This window comes from Onychomys torridus, chromosome 13 (genome assembly GCF_903995425.1).
Source record: "Onychomys torridus chromosome 13, mOncTor1.1, whole genome shotgun sequence".
Lineage (NCBI taxonomy): Eukaryota > Metazoa > Chordata > Mammalia > Rodentia > Cricetidae > Onychomys > Onychomys torridus.
Genome location: NC_050455.1, coordinates 361,696 through 377,507, shown reverse-complemented (window position 1 = coordinate 377,507; position 15,812 = coordinate 361,696). Strand labels below are relative to the sequence as shown.

The 15,812-nt window shown below is 38.5% G+C and overlaps 1 protein-coding gene across 1 annotated transcript in view; it reads right to left on the bottom strand.

The window, feature by feature from the left end:
* The window catches only part of Thoc1 (THO complex 1), a 46,596-nt gene extending 31,012 nt beyond the window's left edge, over nucleotides 1–15,584 (bottom strand). Inside the window, exons 1-7 of the mRNA XM_036205086.1 lie at nucleotides 15,467–15,584; nucleotides 13,092–13,165; nucleotides 12,921–12,981; nucleotides 11,548–11,614; nucleotides 6,951–7,069; nucleotides 6,136–6,184; nucleotides 5,498–5,593 (exon numbers count right to left, since the gene is read on the bottom strand). Coding sequence (XP_036060979.1) covers nucleotides 5,498–5,593; nucleotides 6,136–6,184; nucleotides 6,951–7,069; nucleotides 11,548–11,614; nucleotides 12,921–12,981; nucleotides 13,092–13,165; nucleotides 15,467–15,520 — 520 coding nt within the window. The 5' untranslated portion in view covers nucleotides 15,521–15,584. The remainder of the gene's footprint in view (nucleotides 1–5,497; nucleotides 5,594–6,135; nucleotides 6,185–6,950; nucleotides 7,070–11,547; nucleotides 11,615–12,920; nucleotides 12,982–13,091; nucleotides 13,166–15,466) is intronic.
* Nucleotides 15,585–15,812: the final 228 nt, after the last annotated feature.

Here is a 15,812-nt window from a genome sequence, read left to right as displayed (position 1 = left end):
AGTCCAGGCTGGCCTCAAACTCACAGAGATCCACCTGCCTCTGCCTCCCGAGTGCTGGGATTACAGGTGTGCACCACCACCGCCCGGCTAAACTTTACTTAAGGTGTCTCTAGAACGCTCAAAATTCCATAGAAATTATAGTAACAAATAGTTTATCTATTTTTCTGAGATAGGTTCTTACCATATAGCTCACATTGGTGACTCTCCTGCCTCTCAGCCTCCTGAGTGTTAAAGATAGCCATGTGCCCTATACCAGGCTGAATTAGTCCTTTTATTCACAACATTCAAAACAAAGTCACAGATTATAGAGTATTTAGAATTTTGCCAAACTATTTCAGTCTGAAACAATATAATAAATAAGTAAAAGTATTATAAAGATAAGTAGATTATTTAACTGTCAGCAATTAGTTAAAAATAAGCAGGTCTATTTTTAGGTGTTGGCTTTACCCATGTAATTTCATTTTTTTTTCTGTTGCTGTTCATACAGGTGTACATGTAAGTTAGTATGTCCATATATCTTTCCTTGCTCTGCCTGCTGAGACAGTTTAGACATAAGTATATCTTAGGTCCAGATCTTGGCTTTAACTATCATTCTTAAATAAAAGGAACTAGGCTCTTTGGAAAAATGGGGAACTTTAAGGCTGGGGAAGGGAAAAATAGAGGAGCCTGGATAATAATATATACCAAGAAAATCTGGAGGAGCTCCCAGTAGCAGAAAAAGGAACAATGTGAACAAAAAAAGTAAAGAATAATCTATGACATTATAACCCAAGTAATAAAATACCCACAGTTCATTTGGAAAGAGGTAGCTAAACTAGAAACAAGCCTTCAAGAAGACATTTCTCTTATGGAAGGATAACCATTAATAAATGTAGAAAAGATGAGAAAATCACCATGATGTAGCAGGAATCTTAGATGGTCTTATTAATAAAATCAAACCCAGTGCCAGGTACTGGAGTGAATGCTGGAAGATCAGAGAAGCAGAACAAGCCACAGCTTCCTCACCTTGCCAAAAGCTGCTTGCCTGTGGCCTTGTGAGCCAGAGCTCAGGCCCAAGCTACACTCAGCCTGTTGTGGTGGCACACGCCGGTAGGATTTACTGAAGGAGGGAGAGGCAGGAGGATCCCGAGTTTGAGGCCAGCCTAGGAGGCTTGGGAGAAGCTTCAGCCTGGACCAAACTACAAACAGTGGTAGGACCATGGAGGCAGAGGCTGCTGCTCCGAGTTGCCTGCTTCTTCTCATCGTGTTGGTGACTGCGGTGATACTGCTACCAGGGACAAAGGGGTTACTACTGCTTGTTCAGAGAAGAATTGCCAAGACCATCATGTTACAAGAAAGCATCGGCAAAGGACAATTTGGAAAAATTTGGCAAGACAAATGGTGGGGAGAAATTGCTGTGAATATTTTCTCTTCTAGGGAAGAACATTCGTGGTTCCAAGAGACAGACGTTTATCAGACTGTGATTGCTCCAAACCACAGAAGAGGGGAATAAAAATGTCTGCAGGGAACCATGACCAAGCAACTTTGAAAGCTTCAAAAGGATGACGGAACCCTACAAAGATGATTCCATATGGACTATGGTAAAACCATTAAGCTGATTAACACCAAGGAAAGATCGAGTTTGGACTACAAACTACTCAGGACAACTTTGAGATGGCTAGCTGAGATGATCCAACCTGACGGGCTACTTGAACAAGGACTTGAAATAAGCCACAGCGGCTGGACAAATGATATAGGACTTGACAATTAACCCAAAAATTTTCTTTTCAGGATTCTCCTAGAGATGTCTTCACCCCTAGAAAGCAGGAAATAATTTTAAGAAATGATGCCCACATTCCCAAGAGGTCGGATGGAAAGTTTTTGGTCGTTTAATGAGTTTTGGATATTGTCATTTTTTACAATGGTTGGTTACAAGTTGTTAATTGTTAATGGTCAGGAAAAAAGCTGAACATGGAGATTAGATTCAGAGGTTTTGTTTAAAAAAAAAAAAGGAAAAAGAAAGGACAGAATATAGATATGAGGTAGAACATTGACTCCACTGAGAATAAAGAAATAATAAGATCACTGAATCTACTCTAAAAAGAAAAAGGGGAAAATATAAAAATCACAAGAAGGAAGATTACTGAATCTATTATGAAAAGAAATATGAGAGAATATGAATATGATAAGATAAAAAAAGGTCAATTTTTGAATCTACTTTTAGAAAGGAACTACTTGTTTTAAATAGGATAAGAAATGAAATTTTTTGTCTGAGTTTATCAAATGTTAATGGACTAGACATTGTTAATGTAATTCTTGACAATATATATTGTAGTTATTGGATAGTTTTTCTTGTATTAGTTATAAGCTTTTGTTAATTTTAGACAAAAAAGGGGGAATGTGGTAGCATTGTGTTCCCCAAAATATTGTGTACCCTAATAAACTTATCTGGGGTCAGAGAATGGAACAGCCACAAGATACAGAGGCTAGAAAATGGTGGCACTCACACCTTTAATCCTAGCATTCTAGAGGCAGAAATCCCTCTGGATCTCTGTGAGTTCAAGGACACATTGGAAACAGCCAGGCATGACTCACACCTTTAATCCCAGAAAGTGAGCATTTAATCCCAGGGAGTGATGGCAGAAAGCAGAAAGGTGTTTATATAGGTTCGAGGACCAGAAACTAGAAGCTTTTGGCTGGTTAAGCATTCAGGCTTTCAAGCAGCAGTTCAACTGAGAGCCATTGAGATGAGGACACAACAGCTTCCAGTCTGAGGAAACAGGATCAGCTGAGGAACTGTCGAGGTGAGGCTGTGGCTTGTTCGGCTTTTCTGATCTTCCAGCATTCATCCCAATAACTGGCCTCAGGTTTGATTTTATTAATAAGAACTTTTAAGATTCCTGTTACACCATGATGCCCTAATAATATTCACATCAGGTGAGATCCACTGACAGATATTAGTAGGCAAAGATTAGGAAGAAAAGAAGTATCCTTATACAGTCTTAAAATATCATCCTTCCTCATAAGCATTTTAGATCACAAAGGGAAGAACTAGCTCTACTATATAGAGATAAATAGGAGATACTATCTTAACTAAGCAATGAGTGATAACACTGCCAGTACAAGGCATGTCAACATCAATTTCAAAATGATGCTTTGAGAAGGAACATCATTCCCTCTGTGTTCTTCAAAAGCCTAACTTCAATTCCCATCTGTCGAGTCATCAAAGATAAGCAAAAACTAAGGGACTATCACTGAAGAGACAAGGTAACATGAAAATTAAATGTAATGTGGATTCTGGAATAGAAAAAGGAAAGAGTGGTAAGTTGATGAAATTCAAATGTCTCTCGTTGACAATGAGTGCTGTGCTAGTATTTATTTCTTAGTGTTACAAATTGTATTAGCATTATACACTATTAATATTAGGAATGGTATTCAGTTATCTATACTTCCTTTATAATTCCTGTCAGAAAGAGTCAGGTGTGATATTCTGTTGTTCTTTGAGTAGCTTTTTGGGCCAAAGGAAGAAGAAAAAATATATAATAAATGGAAAAAAAAATCTCCTATCAAGCCATGTTCAGGCAATAGTGAAAAAACATTGTAGCCTAATGCCAAATTTTCTGGATGATGAAGACAGTAATAGGCTCTGAACTCGGCTAGATTAAAGGGACCCTCACTGGCAGCAGTCCCCTTTTAAGGCACCATATATAAGCAATGAAAATCCTCTCTCAAAGGGTGGTGATGGTGCATACCTTTAATCCCAGCACCCGGAAGGCAGAGGTAGGTGGATCTCTGTGAGTTCAAGGTACTGAAATGATCAGATATAAACAACAAGAAATGCTTACCATGTTTTAAAACTAAAGAACAAACTTCAAAGTATCAACAGGGAGTAAAAAGCTCAAAGGTGAAAACACCTTCCAGAAATGAGAAGCCCATCAGACTACTCAGGTGTAATGCAGGGACAGGGTACTATTCAGATAGGGAGGCAGGTAGGCAGCATGAAAGACGGAGGGTACAGTGAAGGAATAGAGGATATTTAATTGGAGATGCAAAAGTAGAAAAAGAAGCATTTATAAAATGTGAAGACATAAAAATAGTGAAAGCAATCACTCAAATTTTTAGAAAGTGGTAAAAGACATTAATCCAAATTTAAGATGTCAACAAGTCCCAAGAATGGAGATAAAAAAGCAATCTACACATAGACACATCATAGTAAAATTAAAGAAAATCTTAAAAGCAGAAAAAAAGTTATTTTCCAAAAGTTAGACAACAATTATTGTATAGAACTCAAGACCAAGGCCACGAAATGGCTTGCCCTGATGACATGAGCTCAATACTTAAGAGTCCACATGGTAAAAGAATTGACTCCCGTGAATTGTTCTTTGATCTCCACATGCATGTACACACACACACACACACACACACACACACACAAACACCATAACAAAAAAGTTTAAAAAGAATAACAAAGAATGAGAGACTAGAAGATAAAGATTACCACAAATGAAATGAAATCTGTCTAGTAGTACCAACCTAGCTTTTTTTTAGAGGGATGGTTTCAAGACAGGGTTTCTCTCTGTGGCCTTGGCTATCCTGGAACTCGATCTATAGACTAGGCTGGCCTTGAACTCACAGAGATTCACCCATCTCTGCCTCCCAAGTGCTGGGATTAAAGGCAGATGCCACCACTGCCTGGCCCAACCTAGCATTTTAAAACTGCCAAACTCTTAGAATTAAAGAGAAATAAACATTTCATGAAAAAGATATAATGAATGACAACAGCTCTGGTTTTTCTTTTTCTTTCTCTCTTTCTTTCTTTCTTTCTCTCTTTCTCTCTTTCTTTCTTTCTTTCTTTCTTTCTTTCTTTCTTTCTTTCTTTTTTGTGTGTGTGTGTGTGTGTGTTTGTGTGTGTATTTGTCAACGTGATGCAAGCTAAAGTCATCTGAGAAGAAGGAAGCACAATCGAGAAAATGCCTCCATGAGACTGACCTGTAGGCAAATCTGTATGGCATTTTCTTAATTAGTGATTAATGTGGGAGGGCTCAGCCCATTGTGGGCCACTCCAGTCACAGAGTATGTAAGAAAGCAAACTGATAAGCTAGGAGTAGTAGTGCACGCCTTTAATCCCAGCACTCAGGAGGCAGAGGCAGGCAGCCTGGTGTACGAGCTAGTTCCAGAACAGCCAGGCTGCATAAAGAAACAAACAAATAAGAAATTGTAATATTAACTAAATAGCAATTAATGAAACAAAAAAATGGAAACAAAGAATAGGCCTATATTATGAAATTAAATATAGACAGGATAGTTCCTGCATATTACTATGATTCAGTAGTACACTGTTAATAAACTTTGAACTTAAGATTACATATATCATAGCTAGGACTGGTATATTTATAAGAAAATAAAGCAATTGTCTATGCTTTCAATTTATTATGTTAATTTTTCTTATTAAGACAGATCTTACTCCAATAAAAACTGGAAGATTTCCTTGCAAAGAATTTAATGTATAAAAGCTTACCTGATTTTTCGGATAGAGGAAAAAGCCTGGCCAAAAATAGTTGAATTCGGCCACAGAAGACTGTATTCTGAGATTTAGATAATCTTCTGAGGAGATCTAACAATTCAGAAATGGGTAACGCAGAAGAGATCATTCAATGTTTACTGTATTCACACCTTAAGTTTTAACTATTTGTTCAATATTTTTCTAAAGCAAGGGTTCCCAAAGTGGAAGTAGAAATCATTGTCACAGAAAGTACTATAAGTTAAAAATAAAAGTTCTGTGCACAAAAATCAATGTAAGTGAATGATCAGTTTTAATAAATAAGATGCTAACTTAAAAACAAAGATTCTAGCCAGGCAGCCATGGTGCAAGCCTTTAATCTCAGCACTCAGGAGGCAGAGCCAGGCGGATATCTGTGAGTTTGAGGCCAGCCTGGACTACAGAGTGAGATCCAGGACAGACACCAAAACTACACAGAGAAAGCCTGTCTCAAAAAACTAACCAAACAAACAAACAAAAAAAACGAAACTAAACAAAAAACTCCCACAAAGATCCTAATCTACTTTTAAGACATTTTCACTGGTATTTAATAAACCACCTATTTTTTGGTCATATTCACAGTTTTAAAAGCAATAATTTAATACTGAATTACTTACCATTGCACATACGTAGTAAATAATTTTTGCCAGCAGAATAGAATGTATTCTGAAATTAAGACCAAAATTATTACTACATTTTGGAAGTTGTCTACTCCCTTCAATAAGACATAGGAGCACTAATGAATGGGATTCTATTTCACTATTTTCACTTATTTCAAAGCATTTTCAGTAAAATGTTTTTGGATAGGCAAGACAGCATAGCACTGAATAACTTGTAAACATCTAGAAGTGAGTATGTTTGCTTTATCTTTAAAAATCTGCTTTACATTTATTCATTTTATTTTTCATGTATGAGTGTTTTGCCTGCATGTATGTATGTGCACTACATGTGTGCCTGGTGTCTGTGGAGGCTGGAAGAGGGCATCCCCTTAAACTAGAGCTATGGATGATTGTAAGCCACCATGTGGGCGCCTGGAATTAAATCCAGGTTCTCTGAAGGAGCAATACATGCTCTAAACTGATAAGCCATACCCCAGCCTTCTTGATTTGTTTGAGATAGGTTCTCTCTGTGTAGACCAGTCTAGCTCAGAGCATATAGCTTTTCTGTCTACACCGCATAAGTTTACAACACTATGCCTGACTGAAAGTATGTACTTTCAAGTTATTTTTATTAAGTCTTGGATTTCAAATTTTTCTCTACATCTGATTCTTATTTGGTTCTCCCAAAAAAATACAGTATGTAATTCTTTCATAGGGAAAATTTTTTGGCAGCCACCAATATTAGAATTATTAGCAAATAAACCCCAAACAAAACTATCTTCTGAATTTTATCTCTATATAGTATTAATAGGAAAGGAAACCAAGGCACTTACTGACTTCCAAGTAGCAACATTTTTTTCGACAAAAGTGAATATTGTGTCACACTGATCCAAAGGAAGGCAGTCCAAGACATCTCCCAACAGCACAAATGGTGTTGATGCAGTACAGACACCTGCAAGTGGGACGCAAGCCAATGGAGAGCTGTTGACACTGTCAATCAGCCCAAAAAGAACTCTGTGGATAGGTTATGTTACAAAGTAATGATAAAGTAAAAGTGTCTCTAAAATCAATGTCAGTAAAAAACAGAAATAAAGTCTTCCTTAAGAAAAGGCCATTTAGACTGGTTAAAAGTTCTTTTATATCCCTACTCATTTTTCCTTCTGCTTAAGGTCATGGGTACTTAGTAACACTGTTTTTAAAAGTAGCCAACTGCATACAGTACGTGGAGGAAAACAATCTGTGGTCAATCTAAGAATGAGACACTGAGTAAATAAAGTAGGTCCAGAAAAGGGAAGCTATTTCCAGTTGTACTCAGCACTGATATGATCACATATTGAAGAGCCATACAGACTATAGCTTAGGTTAGTAATTAAGAAAAAAACAACTGTGTCCCAGAAGCTAAGTTAGCTTAAGTTCTTTTTGGGGGTGGGTGGGAGAGAGTTTCAAGACAGTTTCTCTGTTTAACAGCCCTGGTTGTCCTGGAACTCACTTTGTAGACCAGGCTGGCCACAAACTCAAGAGTCCTGCCTGCTTCTGCCTCCCGAGTACTGGCAGCTCAAGTCTTTTACTCTTAATGTTGAGAGATGTATTCATGAGTTTCAGTGCACAACATAGCTGAAACAAAGTTTTTAGAATAACTTAAGGTTAGATTAAGATGTTTTTATTAATGGCTTTGAGGTTAAAAAAAATCTTGGAAAACAATTTAAAGGCATACTTCAATAGCTGAGCCAGGGACCTGTTGAGGTCAGGGAATAAGAACAATGACAGCCTGGCTATTGCTGGCTGACGTACCTTTCTTGCTAAGATGGGTTAGTGATCAAGGGTGATGATTAATTCCTTGTACCTATTTCTGCCCTCAGCCTCCATATATATATATAAAATAAAATAAAATAAAATAAAATAAAATAAAATAAAATAAAATAAAAACTGTTGATGAGTGGGTATGCACCCTGAGGATTTAAAATAGAACTGACTGATTGTTTTTCATACATAAAAGTTTAGATTTGTGATTATTTTAAGATTTTTTTTATAGGATTCTCTTGAGATAAATAGTAAAGTGATCGAACCTTTCTCTGTAACTACAAAATACAACCTGCCAGCAAAAGAACTAGCTGAGAAAAATAACTTGTTTGCTTACACTCTATTAATCTATAACAAGTTGCTTGGGTATGAATGTATGTGGGTTCTTGGGACAACTTGTTTTTCACCTGTAATATGTAAAATGTTTAATCATGTAAGGGATAAGGAAGACATGCTTTTTTTCCCTACTTGTATTCATTGTAATCATTCCCTTAAAAATAGATTGTAACCACATTGTAATTTTTCTACTGCTTAAGATTTTGCTGGGGTAAAGGAAAAAAAAATAACCTTAGTTAGAAGAAAGACATCAATATATCCAGAAAGGATGCAGCAAGAAAAGAAACAGAGAACAGAGAAAGACCTTAAGGGGTTGGGGGGTGGGGAGAAGAAGGGAAAGAAGGGGAGGGAGGGAAGGAGGGAGGGGGAGGGAGGGAGAGAGGAAGGGAGGGAGGGAGAGAGAGAGAAAGTGAGTGAGTGTGTGTGTGTTCCCTTTTTTGCCAGCCCCAGAGTTAAGTTGTACTCCCTCACATAGAAAAGTCAAGTTGAATGATTAGTCCACAGACTCCATTGGATCTCCCTCAATCCCTGAGCTGCTAGAGGCTGGTCCTCACAGCAGCAATGGGTGAAAGTGTTCCAGAACCTTCAATCTATATCCCAGCTTTTGTAACAGGCTTTTTATCTTAGCCTTGGTTATAAACATCCCTCTCCAGTTCATAAATTCCAAGCTATGCTCATACTTTCATGTTTTCATTAACAGTATTTCTTTTTTTCTACCTAAATATTTCTCTTTATTACATGGCAAATTTCAATGTCATCTTTTAAAACAGAGTAAATGATAGCTCAGCTAAAAAACCAACCAACCAACCAACCAAACAAACACCCTATATTTTTTAACAGACCACCTTATCCATGCTTCCTAAACACACAGTGTATCAATCTACTGAATAATTTAGCATATCCCAACTAATCACCATGGTAGTATAGACTGTAAGCTCATTTATTACCACATTTATTTGATTGTGTGTGCATATATGTGTGTGGGTGAGCATGTGTGGAGTTCAGAGGACAACTTGTAGGAGTTGGGTCTTCTCTTCTACCATGTGGACTGAACTCAGATGTCAAGCTTTGTTTGGCAGTAAGTGCCTTTCTGTGCTGCATCATCTTACCAGCCCACAGCCTTTAAAAAGCAGGATTTTTTTTCTTTTAATATTTCAGCCATTAAATGTTTGACACTGAATAGAAGTTCAATAAGTATCTGTCAAGTTGAATTAGATATATTTATGGACAATTTGAAACCATGAAACATAAAGTACCAATAATAATCTCTCTCAAAAATAAACTGCAGAAAACTGTATTTAAGCCTTTATTTGCAGCTTAAGTTGACAAGTCCTCATTTTTCTCAACTAAAGTTCTAGGTACAGCCTTCTCAGTTCGTAGTAAAACCATCAAAAACCTTAAGTGAATAACAAGTTACTGAACTAAGCACATTGGACTGAGAGGACAGGGTGAGGAAACTGTTGGGGACTCATCTAACTATCTGAATGAATGAATGAACAGCTTACACCAAAGTTTAGTAAGTACAATCAGAAACTGGGTTGTTAGATTTACGAAACAGTTACTGTGGCACCGGGAAGCCATTTTTACCTGTGTGCTCCAGGTCTATAGAGAAAAATAACAGAATAATATATGATATGAGTGATACTTAACTGACTAAAAGGTCATTTCACATACATTATTTGAATTAATCAAATGAAATTTCAACCAACAGGGTTAAGTAAGTTCTTTCTGAAAATATTGAACAAGCTACTATCATGTGTCAGGCACTATGTGCCTACTGTGTTTAAAGTCTCTTAAACCAATACTATATTGGCCCTGATATTTTTTTTTTTTTACAAAACATTTATGTATATGTGTGTATGCCTTAGTGTATGTATGTGCACCCCATGTGTACACGTGCTTGCAGATGCCAGAAGAGGACTTCATATCTTCTAGAGCTGGAGTTACAGGTAGTTATAAGCTGCCTGACATGGGTGCTGGAGACTGAATCTGGGTTCTCTGGAAAACAGCAAGTGCTCTTAATTACTAAGCCATCTCTCCAGCCCCTGCATGTTTTTTGATTATTTTATTTGAGATAGGGTCTCACTATAAAGCTCTGGCTAGCTTGGAATTCTGAGATCTGTTGGGCTCTGCCTCCCAAGTGCTGGTATTAAAGGTGTGCACCACCATGCCCAGCAAGATTTATTTCATTTTTATTTTATAAGTGTTTTGCTGGAATATATGTATACTGCTAAGGCCAGAAAATGGCATTGGATCCCCTAAACTGGAGTTACAGGTGTAAGATACATGTTGGTGCTGGGAACTGAATGTAGGTCCTCTTGCAAAAGCAGCAAGTACTCCTTAGCCCATGAACCGTCTCTCCAGTGCCCTACTGCTGCATTTTTAATAGTTCCCTGCCTGGTTGTTTTGTTATGTCTGCCCCAATCCAATTACTCTTCTAAAGCTGTCTGTTAGCACGAAATACAACAGCCTTTAAACTAACACACATAGCTTGCTTCTTTTGCCATTCTCATTTCACACAATTTTCTAGCTATGCTAAATGTGGCCTTTGTATAACTATTTCCTTCTCTATTTCTGGCAAAGTTAATTCCTCATGTCCCCACTTATAGGCTGGAGCTTCCCCTTTTTTTATTTTGTTTTAATTTTAGGGGACAGGGTCTTGCCCTGTCTCAAATTTCTGATTATCCTGATTTAGGACAATCTGCCTAATCAACAGAGAACTATAAGTATGTGTCACAAATCTTAACCCATCTTCCTTTTAAAATCTCTCCTGCTTTCTTTAGATTTTTAATTTAGAGAGTCACTTTCACTTTATTATATTCAACACACTTTAACCACAGCACTTAGCACAGTAAGACAGTCACACATTTCTTTCTGCCATTACCCACTTGATCCTTATGGGTGGGCTCTGTGATTTATCTATGTGTCACTGAATCTCTAAATTTTAACTTAGCATTAGACATCTAATAGATGTTCAGTAAGTATTTATGTTTGATTAAAACACTCTGAAAACAAAGCAACTGCAAATGTGCATGACATAACAATGACGAGAAGTAAGTATAAACTGAGTTGAAATGAGTAGTAACAAATCCTTGGCCAAGGTAGGAGTCAAACAATGAACAAGGAGCTGGGAATATGGGTCAGTGGTGTAACAACCTACATGAAGCCCTAGGTTTGGTCTCCAGCACCACACATAATGAACAAAACCAGACAGGGGTAGAGGTAGGCAAGAGGTTTTAAATAAAACAGGTCAGAACCAGGGCAACTTTAAAAAACAAACAGAACAATACTTACTTTCAGTTACTCCCCCAATAGCAAGAGAAATAATAGCTAAAACGTTCTCACACGCCGAATGATTTATCTACCAACAGAGAAACAATTTTATTTAGGAATAAGAATTCAGACTAATTTGTTTACAATAAAGACAAGTTCTCTGAATTTAAACAGTCATACAGGAATAAAATTATCTTATACAAAGTTATTTTCTAAGATGAAAAAATATGAACAGACTATAGAAGTATGTCAAGCAGTAAAGAGTGATTCAATCAAAATCCAACAGTCTTGAAAAAATGGTAACTTTTGTATGACTAAGACTTATCGGGTACAGAAGTACCAAGGCTGTGACTAAAATCAACAGCACAGAACAAACGTAGGACCTGGACTTAGTCCAGAGGCTGAGGATCTTCTGCAGAGAGGTAGCTAAAAAGCCACAACAGTGAGTGTCACTGAGTGCTCACTGTGTTGTGTTACACAACACTAACAGAATGGTATTACTCTTCTTAGAAATGAATCTGAAGCTCTGAAAGGAAAGGGATTGTCTCAGCATCTCACAACACAGAAGTGATTAAATCTAAAAAAAAAGAATCAATTGGTCTGACCCAGAATTATTTGAGAAAAAAAGGGGAACACTACATTATGGCCATCAGAAGAGAATCTACCGCTACAGGAGAGTTCTGCTTAACCAAAAATAAACTGTTTTTCTTTTGTTCAGGATCCCTGCTAAAGGCGATATTTAGATTTTTCATGGTTAGATTAAATTTCTCTACCAGGGCCAAACAAGCCTTGGTTTTTAATGTATGCTTATGTTTGAGGAAGATCCCACAAGAAAATGAGGACATGGAATCCTAGCTCTATGCTTAACATACCTGGACTAGACTACTTAAGCCATTATACAGTGTGTCACTATTTACACAGCAAAAGTGAGAATCTACTTTTAAAACTACATTTTAAAAAATGTATTTTGTATACATGTGTGTGTTCCTGTATATTGTATATATGGAGGTCAGAGGACAACTTACAGGAGTCCTCTCCTTCCAACATCTAGGTTCTAGAGATCTAAGTTAGGCTATTAAGCTCTGTAGCAGGTGTCTTGAACCTGCTGAGCTAACAACCTTCCTGGGTCAGTCTTTACTTCTTATGCTTTAAAGACTGCATGTCAAAACTTTTCTTATCATCAGAACCTTAAACTATACTTGAGCTTTCAAGAGCCTTAATCAGGACAAACTCCTATCTTGACTGTTAACCTAGCTTCTAAAAGGCAGAATGCTCATGCTCAGAAAGATGTCATGTTTAAATACCCATTCTAATAATAAAGCACTTTTCTAATAACATGGCTTATTAACTGGCCAGCAAATTTTAACAACAAATAAAGAGGAAAAAATACTTACAATTTCTTCTTCCAGAACACCTCTGAAAGCCTGGTCAAGGGTACATTTTTTTTCATTTTCACTATTAAAAACAACAACAACAACAACAAAAAAAAACCTTCATTTCACAAATAGTTCACTTGTAAATATAAACATTCAGGAAGTCCTTTTTCATGGACAATGATGCTTTACCTGCCAGGTAACTGACTGAAGGCATTCAACAATGGCTTGATATTTCTGTTATTCAAGGCCTCTCTGGTAGATTTCTACAAAAATAAAAATGACAAATAAGTAGAAAGTTTTTGTTTGTTGTTTATGAAAATTCACCATTCATCAATTATATGTGTAACTTAAAAAAATGTTTTTAACTGGGAAACATTTCCTGCCAGTCATTTTTAGTAAGCTTTATTTCTGATGTCACTTAATGATCCTAATCCTTGTTGCTTTAAATCTGGGAAGAGCTCCTAGATAGACATTGGAATCACAGGTTTCCCTTTCTTATGTATTATTATATCCACGCAAGTTTCCTGCTTTAAAAAAATGCTAAGTATGGTGCAGCATCCTGTAACCAGCACTGGGGAAGTATATGTCAGTGACTCAACAGTTTAAGGTCAACCTGTATCCTCTGAGTTCTAGTCTAGCCTGGGTTGCATAAAATTCCCTGTCTAAACAACAAACCAAAACCCAAATCTTTACATGTTCTTTAATTGCATGTTTTGGTTTTGAAATTTTGTAGCTCCCTTAAGACCCCCTGGTGACATTACTCTACAGTTATCATCCTTCTCTCCCACTCTCTAAACAAGAACTGAAGTGAGGCAGTGTTTAAAAGTCATTTCCTATGAGCCTCATTTCAGCATGTTCACACACTCATGCTGTTCTCTCTACCTGTCCATTCTAAGTCTATACATTTCAGACTCAGCTCAATGCCTACCTCTTCTGGGCATTTTGTTCATCCAGCACAGTACCAGGAAAATCTAAGCAATGAGTAAATAAGTGATTGTCATAAACTGGCCTTTTATTATATGACTATATATATATATAAACTTTATAGAGGACATTGCAAACCCATCTTATTTACACTACAAAGGCTTCTATCTGTACAATAAGTGTCCATTCCTGGCTCCATCATCATGTAAGTGGAGTCACTGGGGGATCATTCCTTGCTTTTGTTTCTCCACCCTTACTATTATCAGTGACAGTGGCATTGCATGGACACTTGTTAAAAATGCAGAATGTCTGGCCTCCACTTTAGGCTTAATAAGTATCTTCATTTCACAAGACATCCAGGTGACAACACCACACAGCAAAGCTTGAGAACCATTGGTCTAAGCGATCTACAATTAAACGGTGCTATAGTTCAGTGGTAGAGTACTTTGCTTGGCATGTTCTATTCCCAGGACTGAGAGAAAAGGGGGAAAATGTTCCTTTCAGGGATACTGTAACAGAAGAAAATGTTTCTAATGACATAAGCAAGGCATAATTCCTCAAAAGCAAACAATACCAGGCAAAGCAGAAAACGACTTAAGATACTACTGATTATGAAGAATCTTTTTCCCTCTCACATAATTTTCCTTCTGATATCATTACAACCACCCAAACACGGTTAAATATCTAAATTGAAACGTGCATGAAAACTTAGTACAAATGGTAGAGATTATGGAACTAATAGTTTGTAAAAAAAAAAAGTGTTCTTTGTGCAGTGGTGGCACACGCTTTTAATTTCATCACTTGGGAGGCAGAGCCAGGCGGATCTCAGTGAGTTCGAGGCCAGCTTTGTAGAGAGAGAGGAGAGAGAGAAGAGAGAGAGAGGGAGGCAAGGAGGGAGGGAGGGGGGAGAGAGAGAGAGAACAGGCAACAAAACTACACAGAGAAATCTTGTCTTGAAAAAAAAAAAGTGTTCTTCGTAGTTATATTGCTATGATGGGCAACACGAAAAGGGCCATGGGTTTAAAGTCAGAAAAACGAGAAAAGTCAGTCAATTCAATTTGGTTTTCTGAGGGAGTTAGGGGTGTCTTAGTTTCTAGCTCATGTATTCTAACACGTAAACCATCATCGAAGTGTTTCCTAAAAGCTCAACTACCCTTCTCCAAAAGCTGCTACTCGAAACAGCTGCTACTAACCCTTGCCGAGGTGATCAGTTTGTCTCTTCCCGCTTAGGAGCTCCCTATCCACCCCTGGATGAAATGAGCAAGGCTAAAGAGGCAAGAATTAGCTGCCAGGTTAGACACCTGGTAGTGTAGGAGGCGGGGCGGGAACATAGACTTTAGGGCTCCTGCCGAGACACCTACTCCAAGCTAGCAGAGGAGCTGGAGCTGACGGAGCTAGTCTGCGGGTCTCCACGCTCGCCCGCTCGCCCAAGACGACCAGGACCAGGGGTTTCAGGACCGCAGGAGGAGGGGCAGAAGAGGACCCGCAGAGGTAGCTAAAGCGCCTTTCCCTGTCACTTCCGGAAGGGCCCAGGAGCGGACAAAGCAGCATACATCCTCCGGTCTCTGGGAAATTTTCAGGGAGAGAAAGAAAGAATAGCGCCGGGTCAGACCCACGGCCTCCATTCCCCCGCAGCTCACCGTAAACCGCGTCCGCGCCTCGGGCAAACTAAAAAGCGCCGGCGTAGGAGACATCTTCTTGCTTGCGCGTGCACCAAGCGGCGGCGCCGGGTGATGACGTCAGGCTAGGAGCAACGAGACGCCGACACGGCTAGAGCGGTCGGTGAGCGGAGGGGTGGGTGGTCGTTTAGGCGCTCTGGTGCAGCTTGGCTCAGTGGCATGATGCATAGGCTGGGCTCGGGGCGACACGAGTGACGCGGCCTTGGGTGCCTCGCGCTGTCAGCTCTGCTCTCGGTGCAGACCAGGCTGGAGGCTTTCCCGACGGGTAGTGCCGCTTCAGGGGCCGTGCCGGTAGCGCTCGCGGGAA